Source organism: Phaethon aethereus, assembly GCF_964289735.1.
Source record: "Phaethon aethereus genome assembly, chromosome: 9".
Taxonomy (NCBI): domain Eukaryota; kingdom Metazoa; phylum Chordata; class Aves; order Phaethontiformes; family Phaethontidae; genus Phaethon; species Phaethon aethereus.
This window is the reverse complement of record NC_138585.1, coordinates 798,810-826,785: the sequence shown is the minus strand read 5'-3', so window position 1 is coordinate 826,785 and position 27,976 is coordinate 798,810. Positions and strand designations below refer to the sequence as shown.

Below are 27,976 nucleotides of genomic sequence, written 5' to 3'. Positions count from 1 at the left end.
TCCCTTCTCAGCTTTCGTCTTCTCAGAACAGCGCTTTGGCGTTTCCAGGTGTTCATAATCTTCTGTGTGAATCATATTTAAAAAATCCTGTATCTTCAGTGTCCTCAAATCTGATTATTTGTTCTTCCGATTTCATTAGTACAAATGGAGCACGTACAAAATTGGAAAAAATAGCTCTAATACTTAAACTCTGACAACTCCGTAGGTTGATGCATTATTTGCTTGGAGAAAAAAAATTACAACATATACAAAAATGTATTTGATACAAAGAAGGGAAATGTAAAATAAAAAAAGTCAAAGGCACCAGCATAACTTCCAAAGCCCAAGTCAGAGCACAGATACAATACATGTTTTTGAACCACCCACAGCACCAAGCACATTATCCCTTAAGCTTCTGGCCAGCAAGTCTAATGGGGAAAAAAAGAGCAGACAGGAAGACAGCTGGAATTTTTTTCTTGCCCTGACTATAGCTGATCATTTGATCATAAATAAAGTATCTGACCCCTACCTACATATCCATAAACCGACATCCAAAGACTTGACCAATCATTAAGTTTCTACAAAGAGGCCACATCTCTGATTAAAAGTCCACAGAGCACAGGCGTATGAGAAATAGCTGAATACTTCTCTTCCCCTTCTCTCCATATTCATCTTAAAAAGCAAAAAATATCGCAATACATAATGATTTCTTAAGTAGCCAGTTGTCAATTCTACAGTACAGTAACAGCTAATCCGTCAAAGAAATGAGGGGCAAGATGTACCTTCACATTTGTCACACTTGCCGTGAATCTGGTCATATGGGAGCTTACTAGAGCGATTTAAAAGTAAACAGGTAGAGGGGAGGAAGAGGAGAGTGAAAGACATCAGCAGGTAAAATTAGTACTGCTCTCTGAAAGCTTGAATCTGTCATTCAAGTATTGAAAGTACCCAGATGGGTACAAGGAATGGGAGCTGTTACAGCAAAGTCGTTAAAAACCCTTAAAACCCCGGGCACAGTAAGTGGCATTTCTAGGCTGTCTGGAAAGAAAAAAAAAAAAAAAAAAAAAAAGGCCAGTAATTCAGTCCTCAATTCCTTCTGGACCCCAGACACGGATCGCAAAAGTCACCACAAATTATTTTGAGTGTCTTCTGGATGAGAGTTTCTTCCCTTTTGCAGACGTTTCCCCCCCCAGAATCCCTTCCCTCCCCCCAGAAGTGTAACAATTTCATATATTATAAAGATTTGTAAAATACAAACAAACAAAAAAAAGGATGAAGGCTGTGGCAGTAATGTTAGCGGTTACTCTTCATTGCTTCTTTGGCTGCCAAGATCAGCGGCGTCAAGCTAGACAGAGGTTTGGCCAGTTTCAAGAAGGGATGCTGCCAGGAAAAGAGAAACACAGTAAATTAGTGAGAGACACTGTTTAAGAAGCCAGTGAAAGCCAGATATCTACACAGCCCTTTTCACCCTGAGGTATGAAGAGCAATGCAAATGCTATCAATGCCCAGCTCCTGAATGGACAGGTCCAGAGCACCTCAAGCCATTCCTCCTCACCCCAAAAGTGCCTAGGCCTTTCCTTCTCTAGTAATTCACTACAAAGAGGTTTGCTGCTCAAACATCTTCTCTCAGTCCCATTCTGCTCACTTCAATGGCTCTATTACAGTGTTTCTAAATTGCTGGATGCTTGAGCAGTGGCGGAAGGAAGGCACAGATTCCTGATGGAAAGATTTCAGAATACATATTACAATCTTCGATGACTGTAGTTTCTACCAACGGCTTTCTGCTAGAGTCCTCAGAAGAAAATACAAAAAAACAGGGTGCCAATCTACAGTGCAGTTTGTCACAGGCTGACCTTACTCGTGGCTTCTGTACCTCAGGCTGAGCAGCAGCTGACTCTCACCTGTAGCAATTCTTTGGCTGATCCTCTTTTCTCTACATCCATCTCCAAACATCGGTTCAAGAAATCCCGGAATATTGGGGACAGTTTCTCAGGGTTCTGCAGCTCTGGTGTCCCGTTAGTTGCTATCAAATATAAAGCCTGTAAAATGAGGAATATTGTATAACCAAGCCAAATCTTTAAAAGATGACAAACTGACCTGCCTAGCGGCAACCCCTTAGTCTAGATGAGAAAAGGCTCTGCAGCCTTCTCCCTGATGAGATGAAAAACACTAAAAATGCCACAATTCTAGGCAGTCGTGACCTATTGTTGCTAGTAGCAAAATACCAGTCAAAAAATCTTTCGGCAACAGACACTTACCTTGGCAAAGAAAATACCAGATTCTGACACAAGCAGCATTTTTCATAACCTAATGGATTTACTTTCCCTAAACTAGCACAGAAGACTGAGTTCAAAGTCCAGTGTTTTAGTTACAAGCAGGTACTCATCTTCTAAAAAGAAAAATTCAGGTTAGGGCTGACTGCAAATTTAAGACAGTTGTCTTCCTTTCAGAGGAATTTTCTTGCACTGCTGAAGCTTGTTGGTTTTTTCGTTTTGTTTTCTTTTTAATGTAGATACTATTAATGAATAATTACTGAAAACGTTCATATGGTAAACACTCGCAAACAGTTCTAGCTGCATCTGGGCTTCTTACCCTCAGGGGGTTTTCGTTGAGGTATGGGGGTTCTCCTTCCACCATCTCAATAGCCATGATGCCCAGAGACCAGATATCCACTTTAGGGCCGTACGCTTTCCGTGTGACCACTTCAGGAGCCATCCAGTAAGGAGTTCCAACCATAGTGCTGCGCTTGCTCTGCTCTGGGGTGATCTGAGCACAGAAACCAAAGTCGGCTGTAGGATAACAGAATTTTTAAAAGTTAAATTGGTGCACCCCAAGTAAGTGGGCTTCCTAGAAGACTTCTCTATTACTACACATATATTTTACTCCTCCACTTGAAGGTCTTGGGGGGGGTGTCTCCTTCCCCCCTCTACATTCGCCATACCACAAAATCCAACGTGCAAGATAGATACAAAACCTGAAGGTGTTTAAGCAGGGCAGACTTCCGTGGAATGGAGATAAGGCTTTTTGTCCTCTGGAAAAGCGACACAAGTATTACCCTGTAGAAGAATTCTACCTGTAGAAGAATGGTATTTTGCCCAGTCTTCAAGATTCCTAGACTGGTAACAGCCAAAAAAAAAAAAGTAATCAAGCAGAACACAGAAGGCAAGCGTTCTGTGCATGGCATGTTATACAGCCTGATCTAGAAAACATGAATCCGCAAACCACAGCTTCTGCCCTGCTAAACAGATTTAATTTGTGCAGCTATTGAGTTCAATGTTTCACAGCAATTTGGCCATCAAATACAGGTACTACAGCTGACAGAGACATGGAAACAAGGCTTCAGATAAGTGAAGTGCTACCCCACTCAGCAGAAGGAACCTGGACAAACAAACCTTTCCACAAGGTAACTACTGAGGAGAACAACCACACTCAAGAAAACGAGAAAAGTCACCTATTCCTATAGCCTTCAGGTGCAGCAGCAATGCATGTTCCATCATGTTACTTTATCCAGCTGCAGCACTCCCAACTTCCCAGGCATGTAAAGCATCAATAAGAACACAGTTAAGGCAGGAGACAGATTTTACCTTATCATTGACACTAAGTTTGAGAGAGAAAGAGAGAGAGAAAGAGAGAGAATTTAAAATTTCGAGTCAATTTTGAAAATGTTATGCCAGGCAGTGCTGACAAAAGAGCCACAGTCATGAAAGTGCTAAGTCGTACCAAGAGGACAATTTAACAAAGAACTGGCCCCACCCCAATTGTCAAGATGCTGCCTTCAAAAAAAAAAAGGAAAAAAAAAAAGAAAATCAAACCTATAGCAACCACTGAGTTCCTCGCCAGCACTTCTTGGCCATTATCAAGGTGTCATACTCAACTGAAAGCGCAGCTTATTTCAATGAACACACCAGAGAAGCAGCAGTAGTGTATGTCTCCTGACCTGCCAACGAGGCCTTCAGCACCATGCCACCAGCAAGGACAGAAAAGACAGGCAAGATGTAGAAACCAGTTTCACCAACCAGTAGTGTGTGTAGGTACGTAGTGGTGACAGGCAGACTGGTATCTCTTACTTCACCTGTCACCAGTCTCCCAGAAGCCAGACTCCCCCAGAGAAGGGGAAGAGCTTGAAAAGAAGGTCCAACTTCTTCCATCCTCCATCCTAAAAAACTGCTAGAAGCAGTAATAACAACACAGCCAAATATGGGCTCAACACTACAATACCTCCATTTTTACAGCTGACTCCTGTTTTCTCCTGTCTCTCCTTCCTCCCCATCTTCCCCCAATCTCCTGGGGCCAATGCTTCTTTACATAAGCTGCTAACCCTGTCCTTTCGCCACTCTGCTTTGACAGCTCTTACATTTCGGAGCCTTCTCCAGCTAACTCTTCTCAGCCACATCCTCTACTGTAACCGTTCACTTATCTTCAGCCTCTAAATCCATGTAGTCTGTGCACAAACACATCACACCCTTAAAAAATAAAACCTCCTATGCAAGCAAGCGGTGCATCCACCAATGCTGGTAAGCAAATCAGGTTGCTTGCAATCTTTCCTTGCACTCCAGCTCATGACCAGCATGAGACTGCAAACCATCTAGGTGAGGGATTATTGCAAGATACATTTTCATGACATTTCAAATTCCTACCCAAATGTAAAAACACCATCCCTTAACTCCTTGGTCACTTTATGCTTTGCACATTCCTACATACCAAGAAGTCAGAAAATGCACCTCCCTCTCAACAGTTCTGACAGCTTCTTCATGTGGTTTCACATTTTTTTTATTGCCACACGTTTACACACACCAGAAACCGATTTACTGTACACAAGTCCATGCATGCATAAGAATTACCTGAAAAGCAAGTAGTTTCTTTTGTCATTTCATGATTACATTAATGAAAGTGTGTTACACTTTCAGTCCAAGAAAAGGAGACCCAGTACAGGCACAGCATAAGACTAGACTGCAATATAAATGGTTAATAATGTACAGTTTTCTTGTTAGTGATCTTCTAATGACAAGGGCAAAACATTAAAAGCAAGTCATAACAAAATGAAGAGACCAACAAAGCAACTGCAGTTAGCTGCAACTTTTCTCTTGCAATCATTTGCATCTTTGCTTCACTGTATGGTGACAGTTACTTCATATTTATCAACGTATTCATGTGGCAATAGGTTTGCTTCAACATCCTTCCTAACATGTTCACAGCCTTAGTCTTAGGGCCCTCAGAATTTCAATACCTGCTACCTGCAAGTCATACATTTTATAACTCGGAATGAATTTTTATGATGCATATCCAATAAAAATTCACCTAAAATTCCACTGCCAACTGTCCTTCTACTGATTTACACTCTGCAAGTCAAAGTCTATTGGGAAAGTGAAAAGAGAACATTGAAACAATTGTCTAGTACTCACTTAGTTTAACTGATCCATCCATTCCTAACAGCACATTGTCACTCTTAATGTCTCTGTGGATGACCTGGTTGGCATGTAAGAACTCAAGCGCTTGCAAGCACTAGATGGGAGGGGAAAAAAAAAAAAAAAAAATCAGCATATGGAAACAAAATTTGTGTATGTGGACACAAATCCAAAAGTAATGCTTACACCCTCAGCCAGTGCCAAGTGCAAAACCATAACAGGTATTATTTAAAATAACCAGTAGAGGAAGCTCTTGTGCTAAAAAAAACACTCTCCAGATCTCATGAGGTCAAAAATCATTTAACCATGAAGCTTCTCTGCTATCTTAATAAACCCATAAATTAAACCTCTCATCACCCAGCCATCATCTAAGATACTCCTAAAAATCCCAGATGTTAATTCTGGTACATCCCACAAATTCTAGAGGAACCGTAAGGAACTGAGTGACAGCTTTTTACTCTGAAGTCTCACCAACAGAAATTGGTGAGACTTCATTCTTAACACGCATGCAACTTCTCCCACAGTGAAGGCTGTAAAACATCTTCATTATGAAAGTCACCAATACTGGTTTTGCAGTGTTTTTAGATTAAAACCTTTCACGCTAAGCTTCTGCCTAAAAACATAATGAAATTTACATTTGCTATTTGAGAATAAAAGGCAAACAACAACCCTAAGATTTTTCTCTTTTAGCATAGGCAGAACATTTACCGTTTGCAACCTGGCATGGATGTAAGGCTGAGAGAATTGGGGTTGTTCAGCCTGCAGAACAGGGGAGACCTTACTGCAGCCTGCCAGGACTTCAATGTCCTGTTCATAAGAAAGATGGGGACAGACTTTTTAGCAGGGCCTGTAGTGATAGGACAAGGGGTAATAGTTTTAAACTAAAAAAGGGAAGATTTAGACTAGATGCAAGGCAGAAATTTTTCACTATGAGGGTGGTGAAACCCTGGCCCAGGTGCTCAGAGAGGTGGTCGATGCCCCATCCCTGGAAACACCCCAGGTCGGACTGGATGGGGCTCTGAGCAACCTGCTCTGGTTGGGGATGTCCCTGCTCACTGCAGGGAGTTGGACTAGATGGGGTTGGACTAGATGGCCTTGAAGGGTCCCTTCCAACCCAAACTACTCCACGATTCTATGTAATCCCCAGTGAGCTTTTTCTTTCTTTCATTTGCTTTAGCGAAGTGGCACTGATTTGCAGAGTGAAGCATATCTAACATACTGTGCAGCAGAGTTTTGATGCAGTACAATAGTTCAATTATTAGACGTTTTCCTCAGGAAAGTTAATTACTGTTACAGTAAATAGTTACTTTCGGTTCTCTGCTTCCAGCTCCAGTTTCTCAGGAAACCATTACCTGTCCGTACACGTTAACGTACAAGTGTGCTTTCATCCCCCCCCTTTGGATGAGTCATTGAAAGCAGATGTCATGTTGATGTAGTCAAATGGGGTTTTTAAAAGCCTAAGTTTCTCCTGCACAGCAGATAATACAATTACTTCTTCTGCTATAATAAACCATGCCTGAGCTGGATGCCAGCACTCTGACTCAGGGCAGGAAACACTGATAAATTGTGACATCAGCTATTTTTAACTCTTCCATTTGTAATCTTATTGCAATCTTAAAATTATTCCAATTACAATCTTCTGGAGAATTATTTTTCTGAGAAATCATAAAGAAAGAGTAACTGTCACAGAACTATTGATTTCACACACTATGAAAACTACTAAAATGAGAAAGGGATAGTCTGCATGAAGTTCATCTTCATTTTAGCACGTCTTAAAGTTTTCCTGTTTCTTCAGATCCACTTTCACATTCTAAGCAAACACAGCTCCCCTTCTTCCTTCTGGAAAACATTCCAAAGTTTTCAGGCTTTTTTTAAAATATGTTCGCATCTCTACTTTCTACATTACCTATATACACTCAGTTTTCTTTTTGGTGCCTTTGAATATTCTTCATTAGTCAAAGTTAAAAAAAAAAACATTCTTTCCAGCTGCTAAACTTCTTCATTGCTCTTCCTTCAACTCCAGTCTGCATTGTTATCATCTTTCTGTTAACACTGTCACCAGGACTAGGTAACCCAGGTACCAAAAGCAAAATCTTTATTCGCTCCATCATCTAACATTCCCAAACACCCAGCTTAAAACTGCCATAGATCTTGTGTTACAACTTGCAAACCCCCAATTTTCTGAGTTAAACTCATTTTGTTATTTTCTGTAATTTTAATATTGATGTCTGCTCTAAGTATCATTCATTCTTCCATTAAGAATGGCTCCAACAGCAATTGTTGCAATTAGTCCTAACCTAGGTGCACCGTAAAACCTAGAGGAATAGAGTGCACCTTCATTCCTCTATCCATCACCATAATACCCACCTCTCTGCAAACAGCAGCAATCTGTGCTTCATCCATACATGTTTCAGTGACCACATCTGTTAGTGAGCCTCCAGCTAGATACTCCATCACCACAAACAATTCATCTCCTACGAGGTAACTGCAAACAGAAAACGAAAAGTATGGCCATTTGCCACCAAGAGATCAAGAACTTAAAAACGACTGATAAGAGCTGGTCAATTAAATGATTCATGAGCACTTCAATACAAACAGTAAAGAAAGTTAATCTCTGGAAGGTAGCCTGAAATGTAAGTGCTGACAATAAAAGCTGCATGCTTCTTAGTACCTAGACAGACAGGATAACACCCTACGTATCTCATGCACAACACAAGCATTGCTCCAGCTGCACTCTTGTCCACTACTGCTCCCCAACTACATGCCGCACTACATTCATGATGGAAGAAGGCTTCTTACTGAATCATCAAGACCGTTCCCTGTAACAGATGACTTTGTATTTAGACTGTCATTAAAAAAAAAAAAAAAGTCTCATTTACTTATAAGACCCTTAGGTACAGGCAGTCCGGGTCTGTGTAAGCATATCAAGTTAAAACCTCTTGAAACCCTTACAGATGTAGCCAGCTGTCTGCATTTACCTGTCCAGGAAGTTGACTATGTTGGGGTTCTTTAGCTCCTTCATTACCAAGATCTCATTAATAATCAACTCCTTCTTGGGCTGTTTCTGCAGGTTTATCTGTTTAATAGCAACCTGAATAGGACAAAATAAAATAGCGATCACTCAAACCTGAGTATCAAAACCTTTCGGTCATTCTTAATACAGTGAAAAGTTAGAAGAAATTCTGTAACAGAACTCAGAGAGTTTAGCACAGCTTGCAGCTAGCAAGTTAGTTATTTATTAGCATACAACTTAAATGAATGTAACCTGATGAGCATACAACCTGCACCCATAGCCAACACCATCTTCTTGCAGCTGAAAAGATCCACAAACAATAACAAAGGCCAGAACATACAGCAAAGGAAACATTCAGGAGACAAAAAGATAATCACTCAGTTTCATATCAACAGGCCTAAAGCAGAAGAGAACCGTGTAGCATAGTTACATAGACAGATAGCATAAGCCTTCCAATGCAAGGCAAGGCAATTTGTTTTTCTGTATTCTGACCAAGTTACTCTTTGGGTATAAGGAATGCTGGGAGGCAGAAGGAATTGCTCTCAAAGCAATTAAGCCAACGAACTATTCCAGAGAGAGAAGGAAAGTTAAAGACCTATCTCATCCAGGAAATAAGCTAACCGGGACATGTATTCCAGATTTTAAAATGGAGAGGAGTTGTTCCAGTTATGTTAGCTACAATATTTTGAGGAGGCAGTTCGGAGTTTTACAAGATAACCTCCTCATGAGTCCAAAACCAAACACAAGAACCAACATAATCTTGCAAGACTGTTCATTATCATATTGCCAAGGGCACTGAAAGAAGAGAGTTTGTGACACAGAATCACAAAATAACTAAGATTGGAGAGGACCTCTGGAGGTCGTTCAGTCCAATCCCTTGCTCGAAGTACAGTCAACATGGAGCAGGTTGCTGATGGTCTTTTGCAACCGAGTTTTGAACGGAGATCTCAATGAGCAGATATCCCACAACCTCTCTGAGCTTGTGTCCCACGTTTGATCATCCTGACCCCGAGGGAAAAGTAGTCCTAACATCTAACCAGAATTTCCCTTATGGGAATTTTTGTCTCTTGCCCTGTCATAGAGTAGCTCTAAGGGGAATCTAGCTCTATACTCTCTACACCTTCCCATTAGGGAGTTGAAAACAGCAAAAACAATCCTCTCTTTACCTTCTCTTCTTACCGCTGAAGAGACCCAATTCTATCCTCAGACATTAAGCACTGAGGAAGCCAGAGTACTGCATCCATTTAATGCATGAAGGCTGCAAGCGACCAACTGTTAGCCCGTCTGCCTGACAAAACCTTAGACCTTAGAAGAGGTCTAAAAAAGGAAATGGGCAACAAAATTTACTCTGCAGTCAGTAAGAAGACATGAAGTAGTGCAATATGTAGAAAGCAAATTAAGAGACAATATATTGAGATGATTGAAAGGCTTGCATTTTATCAAGATGTGGTGCTCCATTACAGTACTAGTAAATATGGTTACTGTTGAAAGGGCAACTACTTATCAGTGACCTAAGGAATGGCTACTCGCAGACATTTAAAGGAAAATTAAGGAAATCTGAATTTAAAGAGAAGCAAATAATTCTTAAAATTTTAGTCCCGGGAACCAGACATGACCAGTGGATGACAAGCATGCAGAGTATTGCTGATGTCATCAACTTCACCAGGTGGGTCTGGAGACACTAAGGAGTAGAAGCGAAGAGGGGGATGTGGAGAAGGCATTCTAACTACAACAAAGAATCATACGGGGCAAGCTGCTCCCATACAGATAGGCACATCCATCACCTCTATTGAGACGGGACTAGAGAACAAGTGTGCAAAGACTAAACAAAGTTTTACTTCTGAAAATGCAGGACACCATTGCCCACAATTTTTGAAGGATAAACTGTTTTCAAAACCCATTTCTGGAACACCTCACTCCCTCTGCTTTTCACTGGAAAGACAAAACTCTATTTTTAGCTTTGATCATCTGATTACTACGGAACAAGGCACACACTGTTACCAATGACTATGACAAACGTTCTTCTGAGAGGTGATAGCAGAGATAAGAGCCACAGAAAGAAATCTAGTCAAATCATTTCGGCCACCTACAGAAGAACATTCATACAGAAAAAGGATTTTCACTGCAATGAACACAGAAATCTTACCTCCTGCCCCGTTGCCACATCAATAGCTGTGAAAACTGTACCTGAAGCCCTGTGAAGAAAAAGAAAAATGTTACAGCCAGTGGCATCTCTCTGTGTAACAAACATAGACGAGAACAGACAAATCACAAACACAACACTGTCAGCTTTCGACATTGCAAGAGCTGTATCAAAAAGGCAGCTATTAAAATTAAGTGGTGTCATAGAAATGCCAGTCAGCTCGCACAAAACAAGCTAATCACAAATAGGCTCTGACACCAGCTCTTCAGGATGTCTAACTCCCAGAACTTGTGCTGCTCCCTGTAGATAAGCTGGGCAGCCCTTTCTGCAGCAGGTATTACTTTTCATTTCCCCCAGGGGAAGTCTGCTCACAAACACATACACAGACCTATTTGGAAAGTATACAGGAAGAGTCAGGCACATACACAATCAAAGCTGGGAAAGCTAGAACTTGTATATACTTTTTTCTCAGAAGGATTCAGAGGGCCATTAGAAGAATAACTTAGTCAAGGCAGTGTCATTAGCTTAGCATACAGAAAGCCGCCTGATGTGCTCTCATGCTGGTCATCAGTCATATTACAAAATGGATGAACACATCTTACCGGGAGAGGAGAGGACTAGTTACACATGCAGAGAAGTTACAGAGCTCTGATTTTGCATTACAAGACAATTCAAAATTTCCACCATTGTGTAACGCCTTCACCATCTGTTTCTCACTGCTTAATACATTTCTGCCTGCTTCTGTAAGCAGTGGCTACATGATAGTATCAGACAGAGAACAGTACACTGCTTTTAACACTGGCTTGCTGGGAATAAAAGTTGGGGTGAACACTTACCCCTGCCCGATTTTTTCATATCTGGTGTATTTTTTCTTGGGATCTCCTATGCTCACAATAGTGCCTAAAAGAAAAAAAAAAGGCCAAACAGTCAATCCCACTGTCTCGCTTTAGTATGGCTGGCCTGGCCAAGATACCTACAGAAGCCAGACAGCTCAAGTAGTAAAGACTGATGCATGAACAGCCAAAGCTTCCTGACTCAGTTCCAGTCGCAAACAGCCCAAGCTCAGGCAATCATTATGCTAGGTTATACTCTTAAGGAGACAGATCTTGCTATTTCCCCTAGTACCTCAATTTAATGACAGTCTTCTGTGTAGCAAAACCCAATATGAGGTTATGACAAATCCATTAGCTTAGCCTAGTCCAGAAACTACTCAGTTCTCGACTTAAGCACAGGAACATTAATATGGTGAAAGATTATCTTCAAGATAGTTACAGAACAGGCAACAGCAGAAACTATTTTGTGTTATTATGGTTGTATTACACACGCAAATCACGTTATCACAACTGAACTTGAATTAAAAAAAAAAAACTGTTACAGATTTTTTTTTTTTTACCCGATAAGGCTCTGAAGCATATAAATCAGCAAAACTTCTGAATGCAGCGCTCTCAGCTACTGTCTGAGACAAAACCAATCAAGCACAGTATTCACACAACCCTTACACAAAAATAAGGATGAGGGTAAAAACTTAATATTCCTTCCCCAGTCCTAAATCTTTTGTTTATCTAAAATAAAAAACACCTACGTAGTTTTTCCATGATCTCTTCATCTGACATTTTGGTCTTCTTTTTCTGCTTATCACCCGATTTCGTTGCACTGTCAACAGAAGTGTCACTGGCTGGTGCAGGGATGGGGTCGATTACAGACCGTGTATAAATCTGTTAAGAGAGACCATTCACCTGAGCATTTTCTTTGCAATCGTTGACCTTCAGCTGAAAACAACTACAGTTCTTCAAAGACCCCTAAGCACGATTTTACATAACAGGTCGGAGGCAGATGTTAGACCTGAGAGACATTAAAGTCCAGTAAGTCAAGATGCTGGCAACCTTACTGACCGCTGAAAGACAGCCCCAGGCACCTCCTGAACAGAGTGGATGCCAGGAGATCAACTCTAACTTCCACAAACAGACGTTTTGTGGGTTTTCTACCTGCTTATTCTTTATAACTCATGCTAGTTCAGAGAACAGAAAGCACTATGTAATAGCAAGATCAACTACTACTAAGATCTAAAGGAAAAAGATTCACGCTTTGCCATGAAAAGACACGAGACTCTCAGAAATTTCCCAGTTTAGGGGATTTTCCTGGAGCTTTATTTAATTTCCTCCCAAGCCGTTCACAGACATATGCAGCTACTCTAGAAATATCAAACTGTAGACCTGTCACATTTTGTATGCCTACATACCCAGAGTGGGCAATTATAAAGCAGTATCACTTGACAAATAAACACAATTCACATTTGCACTCCTGAAGCAAGAATAACGGGACAACAGAGTGTCAAAATGTACACCTACCACGGTCAAAAGAGTGAGCTGGAGTAAGTGGGATCCCTGGGACATTATTAACAAGGTGCGTAGTTCAGGACAGCTACACTAAAATTTAACAAACAACTTCCTAAGCATTTAACTTTTTGTGTAATGCTAAATCTTAAATTTGAATTGTTGTGGGTTTAGGTAGTATATTTGGTGAGGCTATCACACTGCAATCAAATAAGATAAAGAAAATCAATACACTACACTTGTACCATTGTACTGTGTAAAGTTACAGAAACTAGCTGCAGGTTTTTTAGGACTAAAAAGGCTCCTCCTCGCACATTGGGCTGAAGGATAAGCAAGGTTGAAGGATAAACATAACTGGATACCTTCAACACAAGCCAACAAACAAGTAAGCATTAATTTCAGGATTTCCGATCCAACTGATATCCAGAAATTAGGCATTTTCTTAGCAAACTCAAATAAAAAACAGAACTTTTCCCTAAAAACTTACAACAGCTCACTTCACAAATACAAAACTTTGCTAGAAAACAGAAAGGGGAAAAGATCTGCAATACTGAGCAATGCAGGTCTGCACTGTAAATTTTACAGCTGCTCACCGATTTTGTGTGATCTGGCCGTGGAGCAATAACAGGAGGAGGAGCTTCTTCATCATCCTCATCATCATCTGCCACAGCTGTTGATGGTTCTGAACCTTTGGCATTGGTCTACATTTTTACCAAAGTTAAAAAAAAAAATTAAACAAAATTGTCTCCCCCACAGCATTAAAGACTTGCTTGCCTTCCCCCCCTCCCTCCATGAAGATAAAAGAATTCCTACTGATGTCAAAAGGATAGGTTGAGTTGTTTAAGTACCTTTTACATTTTATTACAAGACTCAAATACTATTGCTCTAGTGAACTATGCTCTGTTGACCCCTCAATTTATGTTTTTATTCCACAAAAGATTCTCATTTTGTTTTACACTGCAAGATTCAGTATAAAACAAACACAGAAGACCTGAACTTGTGTGCGCCTAAGAATATAAAAAGAATAGTAAACACACTCACTGTTGGCGTTCCTGAAGGGAAACCATCTTTTTCTAAATAGGACAAATAGCAGAATACATAAAATCATCAGAAAAATAACAAAAAGTGAACTTTACAGACTAAAGAACACACACTGCTTTGGAGGTTTTTGTCATCTCTCAGAATAAAAAATTTGTGAAAATTTTCTATCTCACAAATGAGAGAAACCAGTATTGCACTGTAAGACCGTGCAGAAAGAAGCTGTACATTTCTAAAATCCTCTGAGTGTAGGCAAACCCACTCATTTCCCAACTTGCTCTTCACCTCACTCCAGTACCCACACACAGCTTTCCAAATTGAGCACTGCTCATCACAGGCATGTGTTTTGTTTTACTGACATGTGAAATCAGGATCAAATGGATATTTCAGTTCCCTTAGCAGTATCTTGAATGAGATGAGAATATTACAAAGCCTTATTTACTAAGCTATTTTCAGAAATAAGTTGGAAGAAAGCTAGGTAAAACTGCATCTGTTTGTAGGACAGTCATTCTCTCAGACCCCACACACAGCTCCCAATCAAGGAGCCACAATTTATTTTGCATCTTTGATGTCATCACACAGTGACATCAAGTTCACAGACAGCTCTTTTGGCCATAGACAGGAGGAGTGAGGTCTCCAGCACGAAACCAATTAATCACAGTCTCAGGGCCCCAGCTTCATAAACACAGCCCGTTAAAGTTAATTTTGGCCACTATCTTGAATTATCCAGTTCCATCTTCCCCTCCCCACTTAAAACAGGAAATTAACTGGACAACGCCAGTTGCCAGTAAGTTTTAAATCCATCTTCAAATATTTGTTCCTCATTGAAAAGTAGCTTGCTCTTTCAGCATTTAAACCTGACTCATTACTCTGAAAGAGAGGAAGACTGTGTTCCAAGTACCCAACTCCTCTTCGATACATCTTGCACACACTCAGATCTCACCTGGAGCAGAAAAACTCAGATATTTCTGTTTTGCTGTGTCTTTAGAGTCATAGAATTTCAGCACATCTAGTACCGCCTGGGGGTTTTTCTTCTGTTCTAGCTTCGTGATATTTGAGGTCTGAAGCAACCGAGCCCATTGCTCTGGCATTCCCTGAAAAAATAGGCTATTTTAAGCATCCTTCTAGTATTGTAAAGATTTTTTAAAAGCAGAACAAATTTCTTTCCTCTATAAAAAGCATAACACATACAGCCTTAAACACATGAATAAGTAGGATGGGGTTTTAATGGGGAGCCTTACGTCCATCGGTGACACAACACAAATCCCTGCGCCAACATGACACCACCTCTTTCAGGCGCATTAAGCCAGATGTGAGGACTAGGAATACAAAAGCATTCAGCAGAACCCGTGTTACCCACTAATGAAAGTAAACTGAAGAGGGTTTCTCAGGGAAGGCTCTCCCAGGTGACACAAAGCATCAAACCTGACATTTACACTGCAGAAGCACTAACAGGTCGCAGTCTCATTACTCTGCATGCTGTACAAATACACAGTAAAATCATTTATTTGATAAAAACAGACTGACTTGCACTTTATTCTAAAACCCTGCGATGGCTTCACTACAGCACTAACCCACGGCTGTTTTCTGAGCAACTGCAAAGCAGGTACACTTACAGTGAACTCTCCAGTAACAGCATCAAAGCCAACATGGATGGTATGCTCAAAATCTGACGGTGGGGAAATTTCTGGCCTTTCCTTTTCCTTCTTCTTGCTTCCTGAAAAAGACATTCAAAGATCTACTGAGCAAAGATTTGAAGTCCTATTGTCTCCATTTAAGGTAACCAGTCCGAATATTACAACAGTTAAGATGAACGTAACCATTATTCTCTTTACTGGATGGAGTTGTTTGTATATGCAGCACAGTGATTTGATATTTTCAAGTTGGCATAGACTTCACGTAAGAATCAACAACTCGTTCCATTCAAATCACTCATACTATGGTAGCAACCAAATAAGAGATTAAGAGCACCAGACTGCAAGGAGCTCTGCTGAGCATATGAAATCTAAGCATTTGAAATGTTTACAATGCAAAAAAGGACATTTTAATATGGATTAAGAACAATCCCGAAGACAACTTCAGTTCAACCTCAAGTTCACCCTAAGGACAGTTAAAACTTAGTTGCCTCACTGCTCCAATTCAAGGTAATTAATGCAAACTAGGACTTCCTGTGATGAAGATAAGAGTTTATAGCCTCAGAGCAATTACCTAATTTAAATTAAAAGGGGGGGGGGGGGAAGCAAGCATAGTAAGTACCAGAAGGAGGAACAGATAATGGGAAGGACTATGTGCACAATCCAACCTAGACTCAATTAAATTTGCAAGATGTTTTATAATGCCTGGGGATTGGGTTTTTGGTTTTTTATTTTTTCTGACAAAGAGAAAATAAAAAAAAGCAGACAACAACTTGTCGTTAACTCTCAATATAAAATACACCATTCTGTTCCCTTCACTCAGAAAATGTTGGGAGTTAAGTTGGAAGGTTTCAGGAACCCGTTTTCTTGATCTTGCCAAAAAGCCCGAGCCCTGCTTGCTTTCCCTGGCAGAGCAGAGGAGTGTACTTGCTGTTTGCTCTCCAGGTAGAAAGACGATGCTCACGGCCTCATCTCGGAGCACTCAGCTGGAAGGCAGAGGCCTGGCAGTGAGCTGTAGAGCGCGTCTGACCCGATACCAAGAAAACTGCGTGTGTAATCCTGGGAACGCCTGTGGGCTCGCAGAGCATAGAGCTGAATCGGCTGCATTTATTACAGCGTGCATGAAGCCAGCAAGAATACCATAGTGCTCGTAACCACAAAGGAAAGCAGCGCACCATTTTGCAGCCTAACTTGATTACCATTTTATGCCAATTAAAAAAAAAAAAAGTTTTTTTTGCTTTGTTTTTAAATTCACCTTAAAAGTCATGCAGTTTCAGAATGGAGACAGAGCCGCTAAACCAGCACCCTCTTCGTTACTACGTGGTAAAAAGTTACTGAACATGAGGTAAGCATAGATCACGCTGCTCAGAGCCAGAGGATCCGTCTGAAATCCCCTCACGCTGGCGGGAGAGGAAGGACGGGGAGCCGAGGACAATACTGACGAGCGAAAAGCCATGTGGGCTGCCTCCAGCTGAACAATGCAGTGGAAAGACACGGCTGTTATAAACAGGATATCTTTAATATGGCTGCACAGGTCAGAGCCAAAATGCAAATGCACTGTCAAATGTTCTCATTAACATCGTTCAGTCACAAGACAGGAGAAACTTGCTCATGTGAAAACCTTTAAGGAAAGTACTGTTTCTTCCCAATCTCTTGCAGTTGTTTATGTGAAAGCAAAGGGGGGGGGGGGGGGGGAAAGTTATATTCCTCAGGAAGGTTCCTGCTCGGGAGCACTTGACATCTAGGGAACAGGAGCTGGTGTTCAAACCCTCCAGCATGCCCTGCACAAATAAACCCACTCTTTCCAAAAATACACACATCTTCTTAGCAGGCTAGGCAAGGAGACTGAAAAGCACCCCTCTGCCCACAGGAGCAGCAGATGAGAGCAGCACTTCAAACGAACGCAAGCAGCCAGCTTCAGTCAAGAGGCAAGTCCCGTGAGTCATGGGTTGGCAGGATGTACTCGAGCCTCTGCGAACGAGGCCACTGTGAGGCCAGGCTGCTTTTCAACCTCTGCTTGCTGTATTTAACTGGGAATCCCTTTAATAAAGGGCAACGCTTGTTTCAAACCATGAGTGAATCGAAGATGCGGTCCCTTGGCCCTGCAGAGACAGCAGCATGCAGCTCCCGTGCTCTCGGGAGGGGGAAGACACGGGTCCTTCAGAAGGATTCAGACAATTGCTTTGTCTGATTAAGAAAGTGCCTCAAATAGTTGGGCTCTTCCCCAAATGAAGGCGCAGGAACTCAGCAAGGCGTCACCCGCGGTACTTCACACACCCTCCTGCATCGCACACCCAGCCTCGAGCATCCCTCGCTCCCCAGCAGCGTGCCAGCCTACGGCATGCTCCAGCCAAACTCCACACACAAAGCAAGAAACACAGATGTTTCTCAGCAGCCTGGCTGTAGTAGGTAGACAACTCCAGATGGTACGTTCTGAGTTACTGAACCGCAGCTGAAACCACACCGAAATCTGCCCTGAGCCAGCGGTCTTGAGCCCATCTCATGCATGACGCTGGGACCTGGGCGATGCCCTGCAGCACCTCCTTTAATAAGTTCTGCTTGAAGAAAAACATTTCTAGGTTTAGGGGACTATTTTAAAGCTTTCCAAAAACACACACAGGTTCATTTGACTTCAGAAGTCTAGCCAAGGAAATTCACGGCAATTAAGTACTCTAGTAAAAAGATTACTATCACTTCATTTATCCTAAACAATGGAACTAGGGAGGAAAAAAAAAAAAACCTCCATGACTAGGTCATTAACTCATCCCTTCAAACTCTTATGATTATTTCAGCGCAGAACTAGCTCAGACTTGGGGCAGAAACTCCGCATTTGCTAATTCTCACTGTCTGCAGTGAGTCCCTCAAAGCACACCACCTCCCCAGCACCATCTCTGAAGCTACAGAAACCTCCCAGGGGAGGACCCGTGGAGGGGCAGAGAGATACGATGAAGCTGGCCAGGAGGGACCTTGTAAAAAACAGAGATCTGCAGAACAAAACCAAACAACGTTATCCAGGAACAAGTCTACTGGCAGCAGCAGTGTACATCTCCTGGTAAGGCATCCCTTTATTTCCTGAGAAAGGAAAATTTACCATTTTTGTAGTAATTTGTTAACTTTTGTACTGGATGGAGAATTTTTCACATGAAATAATTTCTATCCCAGGTTGGCAGATTATTTTACATATAGTCCCAATATATTTTGAAAAATCCAAGCAGGAAGTTAACATTTCTGTAAAACTTCCCAGCAGCAGACTTTAAAAAAAAAAAGTATTTAAATGGGCATTTCTGGTGGGGGTGCACCTCAGCCATGCTAGTGAACAAAACAACTAACATCTGACTATTGCTTTAGCGCCAGAAAGTCACTGTGTCCATTTATATTGTGCTTACACTTGACAGCCAGTTTTCCAGTCTTGAGGGCCAAAAACGTTTCTTTGGATGTCTACATTATCCTTGTTGCGGGTCATCCAAGCGACAAGTTTTCTCCAAATTAAAAAAGGGACAACTTTCAGGTAGTTTCTTTAAGCTAGATAATTCAGTTACCATTTTTCCTAACCACATTATCTTGCCATGCAGTAAAACCTTCTGCTTTTTTTCAGGACATTCCTTTAAATGCTTTTAAACATCTAGAAAAGATAAACTGACACCATTTTCTCTAAAAGGTACTTTTCTCAGGAGAGATTATTTCTTCCATTTTTAGTTCACATCACTAAATATCTGTAGGTACACAGACACATGCTAAACAAGTACACAGAGTAATTTCCATAAATTTGGTACACGTCAGTATTTATAGAGTGGTCTGAATAAGCCTAAGTAATGGGGACTCCAAAGCAATTTCAGATGAGCCAATACAACTTTGGGCAAGTCTTCAACCACCTCCCCAGCCATTTCAGCAACGAACAAATCCACCGTCAAGATGGAAAGAGGAAACGTCCAAGGAGAAGTAAAGGCGCTATAAAATGTCACAAAGCTCTCCAGCTGCGCTGCACCCACGTGCATTCATAATTCGTTTCACACCGAAAGCAAGTCTTACTGAGTATTACTAATTCAGAGCAAGGAAAACCTTCCTTCACGTGGGGTTTATGTTCTACTTCATTATATCCCTGCCTGGAAAAAAAGGCTACAAACGCTCTGATGAACAATCAAGGGAACAGCATAATGATAAGGGTCATCCCAGCTCCTAAACAGCTCCCCTGGTCTGAAGATGGACAGATTTGATCCTTCCATAAGATCTTCTTGCAGCACTCTCCATGACAATTTCTACGCATTTCCTCCCATGACCAATGATATAATGGTAAACCACCAGTTTGTGCAGTATTGAAGGGCTAAGCTAGAACCTGCTCCAGCCACGTGGCACTACACCTAGCAGACAGCACCCAGGTTCACCACCTTCACCAACCTCAGAAGCCTGGAGTCTCTTGCTTGGGGTGCTGCCACCAACCTGTAGTAGCTTCTCAAGTTCTTCTTACCTCTTTAAGGCTCTTACCCACGCCAGAAAAAAAAAAAAAACGACCACCATCGCTATTGCTGTAATCCAGCCACGGACAGTTATTTCACAAGAAGTGACCTTGTGAAATAAGTATTCTGCTTCCAAAAGCTACACTGGCCAAATCTTTCCATCCTTCAAAAAGGAAAACACGCCCACCATTCAGAGCAGAAACTCTGCCAGGCTGTGGAAAGCCAGATGTTCTACATGCAGGGAAGCCTGCCTCTAGCGGGTGAGGCATGGCTGCAGAGGGACTGCTCACACAGCTGAGCAAGAGTAAAAACCAGCCCTGGGGAAAATACTTAGCCGAGTGAATAAATAACCGGAGGAGCAAAGTCTCTTGAAACAGTCAAACCTGTGTCAGCATGACTGAACCAGTCCTGCCCGGCAATGAGGCGCAGGAAGCCAAGAGCAGGACTAGAAGACATTAAGAGCAGCAGGGTCTTCACCTTGTGCATCTTGATACTAATCACAAAAATGCTAACTGGTAGAGATTTATAAAATGCATAGCAGTGCCTGGGTCAGGCTTGTAAGTTCCTGCGCAGTTGTACTGTACCAGACGTTGGAAGATATTTCTATCTATGCACTGTTTTGTTGTACATGGATAGAGACATTCTGGAGAATGGGGATCGGGGCTCCAGTGCTGTATGTATATTCATCATAAAGAAAAGAGGACAGCAACAAAGCACAAATACAGTCTAGTTTCATTACAGCAGATTTTTTTCTCAGGAATAACCCTTGTTTATAGCAATCCAGATTTCTCCCCCACTAGTAATTAATCCTAGCAGTGCAGTTACACATACAGAAGGATTTAATTTTTCTCAATTCTCCTTCATGCACACTGCATCCTCCCCACTATTTCTTTACTACCTTTTTTCTCCTCAAGGTAGCACATAAATGGTCATCAACATGAAGTACCTTCCAAAACAGCTAGATGCTCAGTTTAAACTAGAAAGCCGCATTTAGCATAGCAAAATGGTAAGTGACATGATACCCAGGAATCACAAACACTAACAGGGTTGTTTGGAAATCCATTACTTCAAACTGGGCAACAAACTTGAGACGCAATAGGTGGTGGTTTTCCTCAGTGAGCAACATGTTTCATTTTTCTCACTTCGCATTTCATCTTCAAACATCCCAGTAAAAACAGAAAGAACATCTCAGCTCATTGAATGCACATATCCAATTTTCAACACTTCCTCCAACCCCCTACACTTGCACAGGCTGGACTCAAATGCCTAAAGTGCTACCAAAACTTAGAAGAGTAGTAAAGGAATAAAAGTAGTAACCTTGGAAAATAGAGGCATCTTACCTTTTTCCGTGCTAGAGAAAATGGAGATGATTTTATTCCTAGGTTTTCTCTCTTCTGGTACAGAGGGCAGGGGTTTCAAGCTGTGGTTGGCAGACAACTGGTCTTTGCCCCCTAAACTGAAGATAGCACTGCTCATCCGGACGGGAGGAGCTGGTGGCTTGTCTTCCGGTTCTCCATTGTCAGACATGGTTCTCAATAGCTAGTGAAAGCACTGAAATGGAAATATATGTTTTAACATATAGGAAAAGAACATAGAATACATAAATGTAGCATTTCTTCTGTTGGCCAACAGGGAAAGGAACTCGGCAAGCACTGATGTCTCCGCCAAAGGAAGCGGATCCCTTCCTCTCTCCCGCTTCTGGGTCACCCATTCATTTGTGCCAGCAGCAGCATTCGTGGGATGGAGTGACAAAATTTTGCAGTAATAAAACTAACCCAGTCAAAAAGAACAGTCAGTTATAATGGGGACCAATTCCCAGATCTGGTTCACTGTCTGTTCACACAAAGGTTGCATATGTGAAAAGGACAGTACACGTAAGGGCGTAAGTGCAACTTCTTTTAGGTGTAGCTCTAACCCAAAGAGCTTCATGCTCGAGACTCAAACACCTTCAAAAGTCTTAGATGCTTTCCTCCTTGTCATTTATCAGACAAGGCCTTGGGGAGAAAATATCTTATGTCATAATTCAGCACACTGTCCAGATTAAGTCGTATGAAGAATATCTCTACACAAATTATGCAGCCTATATTATAGAGCATGGGACTAAGATCCCCTGCCTGCATTCCACTTCTGAATGAAGATTTGCATTGCTTCACCACTTTGTGCTACACTTTCACCGTTTGTGAAAAGAATATATACTATCACCACATCCCTCTTTGAGTCCTTAACAAAAACATGAGCGAGATCACGAACAAATAGGTGGTAAGGCTGAAAACACACCACAATAAAGCATCTACATGACACATTGCACATTCAAGAAAATCTGCACTAGCCTTTCCTGCTTTGCCATAATATCCTGGAGATTTTTCTCTGATCACCAAGAAACAGGCAGCCTCTCTGCTACAGAGTAAATAGCACAAAGAAAGATTTACAGAAATTACCTCTCTGTGACAGCTGAATAACAAATATGCCCCTCATTCTTCCATACACTCAAATGATGAGCTACCTCTTTGCCCCTCATTCTTCCATACACTCAAATGATGAGCTACCTCTTTGCCCCTCATTCTTCCATACACTCAAATGATGAGCTACCTCTTTGGAACAGGAGCCAACACATCTCTGTGTTGACCTCCTCCTCCTCTCACGAAAGTTTGAGAAACTAATGGCCTACTGGTATCTACCAGCAGCCCATCATAGTCCCAAAGCATGACTCTGTCCCAGCCACACCACTGGAGCAATCATTATCAGCATCATTCCAAAAAGTCAGGATAAGACAACACAGTCCCCTCTCAATTATCACACCTTATTGCCAGAGTGTAAATGTTGTGCTATGCGACATCTCGGCACAACACATGCATCTTGCACAACATGTCTTAGCAGAGGAACTAAAAACAGGGGGGCTGCCGTTCCCTGTCGTTGCACTGGATGAATACTGCCAGATCCCAATGAAGAAAATCAAAGCAGGCTAGCAGCCTGAACCCACGCAGCACAAGAGCATACTGTTTTGTCGTGAAGCTCAGGAGAGGTTAAAATTAATTCCCACCATAAATGCTCATGAAAGCAAGTAATTTCAGTATGAATACTTTCAGAGGCACAAGCAGCACAAAGCAAGGTTCTGGCAGTGCAAGTAGAAACTGGACATGTGCTGGTTACGCCATCTCCTTAGAGACTGATGGGGCACAGTGGTCAAAGCTGTGCAACACCCACCTAAACAAACTTGCCTTCGAGCCCTTTGCCTGATGATGGAGCAATAAATAGACCCGTTAACACTTGAACTTGTCTGCAGGGAGGCAGTTGTGAACTCCAACAGCCTTCCAAATTCGCTTACTGATTGCTCTTTCAGATGTTGCAAGTTATCTGCAGGATCTTCTGTATTTTCCAGTACCTACACTGCAATATGGGGAAAAAATTAAGAACCCTGCAATTTAACAGCAGGTCTCAGCAGCCTACCCACAGGGATTTTAATTCCAATTGCTTCCCTAACAATACATATTGTTTGCACAAAGTGTGTGCCACCCATTTGAGATCTACAAATTTCTGGTCTGAATCACCAAATCAGATATATGGTATTCAAGAGTCCTACTGAAGTTGGACTTGGAGTATTAGCAGCCTATAATCCACTTCCCTTATGTTAATGAAATCTCAGAAAAGAATAGGATATAGGGTCCTTAGCTATCCAAATGGGAATCGACATTTAAAAGAAAGCACTCCTCCCTTTGAGCAAGGAAATCCAATCAGATGGCTAAGTAAATCATAGCAGATAAAGAAGCATATCACACAACTTTAACACCAAAATTATACACTACGTGAAGAAAGCAACATCCCGACCAGCCTTTTGTATTTTTCTAAAGTAAACCCTATTATTTCCTCCGTGTGTGCAGTTATTTGAGCTGCTTCACATTAGCAAGAGCAGGATGTAAGGACAAACAACTAACCTGCATCCTTCAGATGGACAAGAACAGACTTGGCCCTCCAAGCCCATACTAATTCCCCACACGCTCCCTTGGAGAGCTCAGTCACTGAGCTAACAAAGCTGTAACATGGTATTCAGTTGCAAAGTTTAAAAACTGTATTTTTGTTCACATATTTTTAAATAAAAATTCCTTAACTATAGTAAAAATTCTCAATTTTCAGTGACACAAGCAGCACAAGTCGGCTGATCGCATACTCAGTATTACAGCTTCTTGATCTGAAATAAATTACTCCTTAGTGCCTTGCGTGCTCCGGAGAAGAAAATGTTAAGCAACAAGTTGGAAGCAAAAGTATACGGAAATCCAAAACTCATCTCCTCCACAAGAAAATAAGGTGCTTCAAGAAACTGGCGTAACAGCATCTGTGCAGAACCCTCAGAGCTGCTGAGTGTTTCATGTTCAAAGTGTTCAGAAACATCCTTGACCTTGCTCGAAGTAGAGCCCAGGAGCTCCACAGGAGAAGACAAGCTGCGGGGCTGGCAAAGCAGACCAGGGGGGCAGAAAGAGCCCGGGCATCAGCTTCCCCCCTGAGGGACTGGCTCTGTCATTTGATGTTAAACAAAATCCTTCAAGCTCATTAAATCTGTGGTTTAGTAAAGCCTCAGCTTTTAGGAAAAACTTAAGAGATGTGATTTATTTAATAAGATAAAGCAGTATAATTTCTGGGTGGCTGTTTCAAAGACTGTTGTTAAAATAAACTGCTAGATCCAAAAGTATTTTGCACAAAGGACCATTTCAACGCACAGCAGCTTTGAATTCATAGTTTAAAGAAATTACAACAGCTCCACTCACAACAGATGGCTTCAGGAAGCGGAAGTCTGATCCTTCAGTCATCATCGGAAGTTAAAAATCAATCATTTTGTCCAGGTTCAAATCCAAACAGCTGGTCTCTTTCTGACAGCCAAGTAGAGAAGAAAAGAGCAGTTCCCCTCTCCTTTTTCCTTACCCTGCCTTCATTATGCAGGGAAAGTTTCCACAGCGTCAGGAAGTACTTTTGAAATTGCTGCGGAGGTCTGGCGTTATGGGCAATGACTGGAGGAGGGATTTAGGAAAAAAAAAAAAAAAAGAAAAAAATAGGAGTGCAAATACACCCTGAAGCTTCTTTTCTGCTCTCTCACTCCTCCGAAGGGGGAAAGGAGGCTGTGGATTTCACAGCAGCTAGGCGTAATCACTCTTGCACCATCACCCGCGTGGCTGCCTTGCTGAATCATGGCTTGCACGGGGAATTGCAAGGACGAGGGGAATTTTAATTTTTTCCGGTGCTTGCGAGGAGTCTGTATGCTGGCAAAGGGGACATCAGGTTCATATATCTGACAGATTCAGACAATGCAATTAATGGTGGGATTTTTTTTTAGCCTGGTTGAAAGACATTTACCAAAATTATTAATAGTATTCTTTCTATTTTTTATAGATACAATAGTTCAAGTCATTGAGTCAAAACAAACTTATCACAAATGCATAGAAAATACTCTCTGAGTGTCAAAACGGTGGATGCTGTTGGCAAACTCACCTAGGAGGTACAGCTGAGCCAGGCAGCAAGTGGTGGGCAAGATGTGCATCACCCACCTCAGGAGGGGATAAACTCCATTTATCTTTGTTTGTCCTCAAGTATGACACTGGTACAATATATCACTCTAACATGCATGACACTTTGCAACTCAAAAAATGTTCTGTGTTTTGAATTCCTACAGATTTTAGTAGGAGCTTATGCAGTCCATAACAGCATGCCATAACGTTATCTCTCTGGTTCCTTAAAATAAACAAACTTAATGGTGCTGCAAAGAAGTAAATGGACGCTATCTTCATTGCTTTATGGATTTATTGAGGTGTGGTCCCTTCTCCCCTGCTCATTAAGTTTGGGCAACCTCATAAAAGTATGCTAAATCTGGAAGAAAGATGGCAGAAGCAGCAAAGGTAATATATGGAAGAGGACGTAATCAAGGGAAAGGGATTCACTTTCCTCTTTGCCCGTGAAGATAATGCCAGTAATAATAATGTATGCAAACACATGGGCAACTCCCCCACAATCACTAGTCGCACTACATTTAACTACAAGAACTAGAAAGCACTGGAGTGAACCATAGAGACAAGCCGCAAAGCTGCAAACAATACTTAACTACAGACTTCAGACAGATTAATTCCCACCACAGGGCAGTGCTGCAACCCATCACACTCACACAAAAAAAAGACACAAAAAGAGCTAAAAGCTTTTCTCCCAATAGTTCTGCCGCTTACTCCACAAAACGTACTCACAGGTACCAGCACTGGTGACCACAAGGCTCCAATTCTCAGTCCCCAATTCCCATCCCCGCCTTTTGACAAAGGTTTCTCGTCCTGCTCTGGGGCAGCAAACATGGAAGTACTCCTATCATCCTCGGCAGCCTTAGACACCATCTCAACACCAACCGCAGCAGCTGAAGAGCGAATGTGCCCTCTCCTCTGCTGCAGAGGCAGCAGCAAGCGGGCAGGCGAGGGTCTGCGCCGTCCTAAGCCACGCACCACCAGCAGTGGGAGACCTGAAGCCAGCGTCCTCAGAAGTGCAACTCTGCTCTTTCTATCTTTTCCTGATGAGGCTGGGGCAAGACAAGCACAGGGAAGCTCCTTGCGTAGCTTAACCCACCCCTTTCCTCCCAGCCCCTGAAGAGGCCTGCAGTGACCAATTTATGTTTCATATAGATGAAACGATATGAATACAAAATGAGAGTTTCATTTTTACAGCGATGTTCCAGGAGCCAGTTCTGCTGCTCAGTAGCTTTCTTCCTTTTGGGGAAGAAAAGGGCCCAATAACCTACGGCATACACCAGGTCACAGAAGAGAGACTGCAGTTCCTGTTGCTGCCACTGGTGGGAAAACACCCAGAAAAGTTAACCCCGACAGGACTAAAAGCTGGAAAGTGCGAATTGGGCAGCGTTTTCAGAAAGCGGATGAACGCACACTGCTGCAGCACGTTAGTCTGAATGCTCTGGCGTAAAATGAAACTGAAGACCAGCATCTTCCTATCTGCTATAGTGTACAGGCACATTTTTCCTGGAGCACTTGGACTCAAGTAGATTGAGTTTTAAATATGCATTATGCGTGCATACACATCAATCTTACAGTGTAGTACTGTAAGGCCACGAGCAGGGGTAGGAAGACGGTACCATGCGTCAAACGAAACAGCTGGTGTAGAAAGTTCTTATAATGAGTTGAATTCGTCTTCTTCAGATGTTCAAATTAATGTATTTGAGGAGCCGAGGCTGCATCTGTATTTCACTGTCTGGGAACTGACGCACAAGTAAATTGGACTACTGCTTGGAAAAACAAAACACATCAAGCTCAGAGCTGTTTGATAATACGTACATAAATTCCTACTGCTGGCACACAATACCCTTGCTTTCTGCTGCCACTTAAGCAACAGAACTCCAAGGAGCCAGAACTAAATCAGTGAAATAAATCAAACCTTCTGTATGGACATACCCTGACAGGAGGCTCACAGAGCTGCAAGCTGAACTCAGTTCTGTTTATTGCAGGTAAAAATTACTCAACTCATTTGCTATCGGCAAGGTAACACGGAGCGCCACAAACATCAAATTTAAGCCCGTTTTGCCAGGCTGACCAAAAAGCAGAAGTAATGGATTTCAGGCTAGCAATGCATTAAGAAACATAACCACTTTGCTTTTGAAATTTTAATCCTTGATGTGCCACTACAGCTGCAGGACCGTATTGGGATGCCACCTGAACAGCTGCAAGGAGAGCTGCAGGACGTTTGGGCCACGGTCACAGGCAGCAGGCACAGTGCTTGAAAGCAACACAGCAAAACTGTTTGTTGTCCAACGGAAGGAATGGAAGCAGAAAAAAGATCAAAAGTGGAAAAAGCCCTGATGGTAAGCACGTTTCCCTGTCCCTGCTCTCGCAGAGGGCACAAGGGTTGAGAAAAGAAAGTTGTCCTTACAGCAGTCTGCTCGGCGGTGGCTGTCATTTGCTGTCTTCCTGTAGAGCCTTATAGGGTGCTACTGGCGACGTCTGTCAC

The 27,976-nt window shown here is 42.0% G+C and overlaps 1 protein-coding gene across 1 annotated transcript; it reads right to left on the bottom strand.

The window, feature by feature from the left end:
* Window positions 1–31: 31 nt before the first annotated feature.
* PAK2 (p21 (RAC1) activated kinase 2) lies at window positions 32–21,526 on the bottom strand (the record flags this gene model as incomplete). The annotated part of the gene is made up of 14 exons (XM_082003660.1): window positions 32–1,359; window positions 1,881–2,018; window positions 2,572–2,768; window positions 5,382–5,481; window positions 7,752–7,869; window positions 8,363–8,475; window positions 10,544–10,592; window positions 11,377–11,440; window positions 12,123–12,255; window positions 13,467–13,574; window positions 13,915–13,946; window positions 14,855–15,005; window positions 15,528–15,628; window positions 21,340–21,526. 14 exons carry the CDS (start codon window positions 21,524–21,526, stop codon window positions 1,273–1,275), a joined length of 1,578 nt encoding a protein of 525 aa, XP_081859786.1. The 3' UTR covers window positions 32–1,272.
* Between the last annotated feature and the right edge of the window lie 6,450 nt (window positions 21,527–27,976).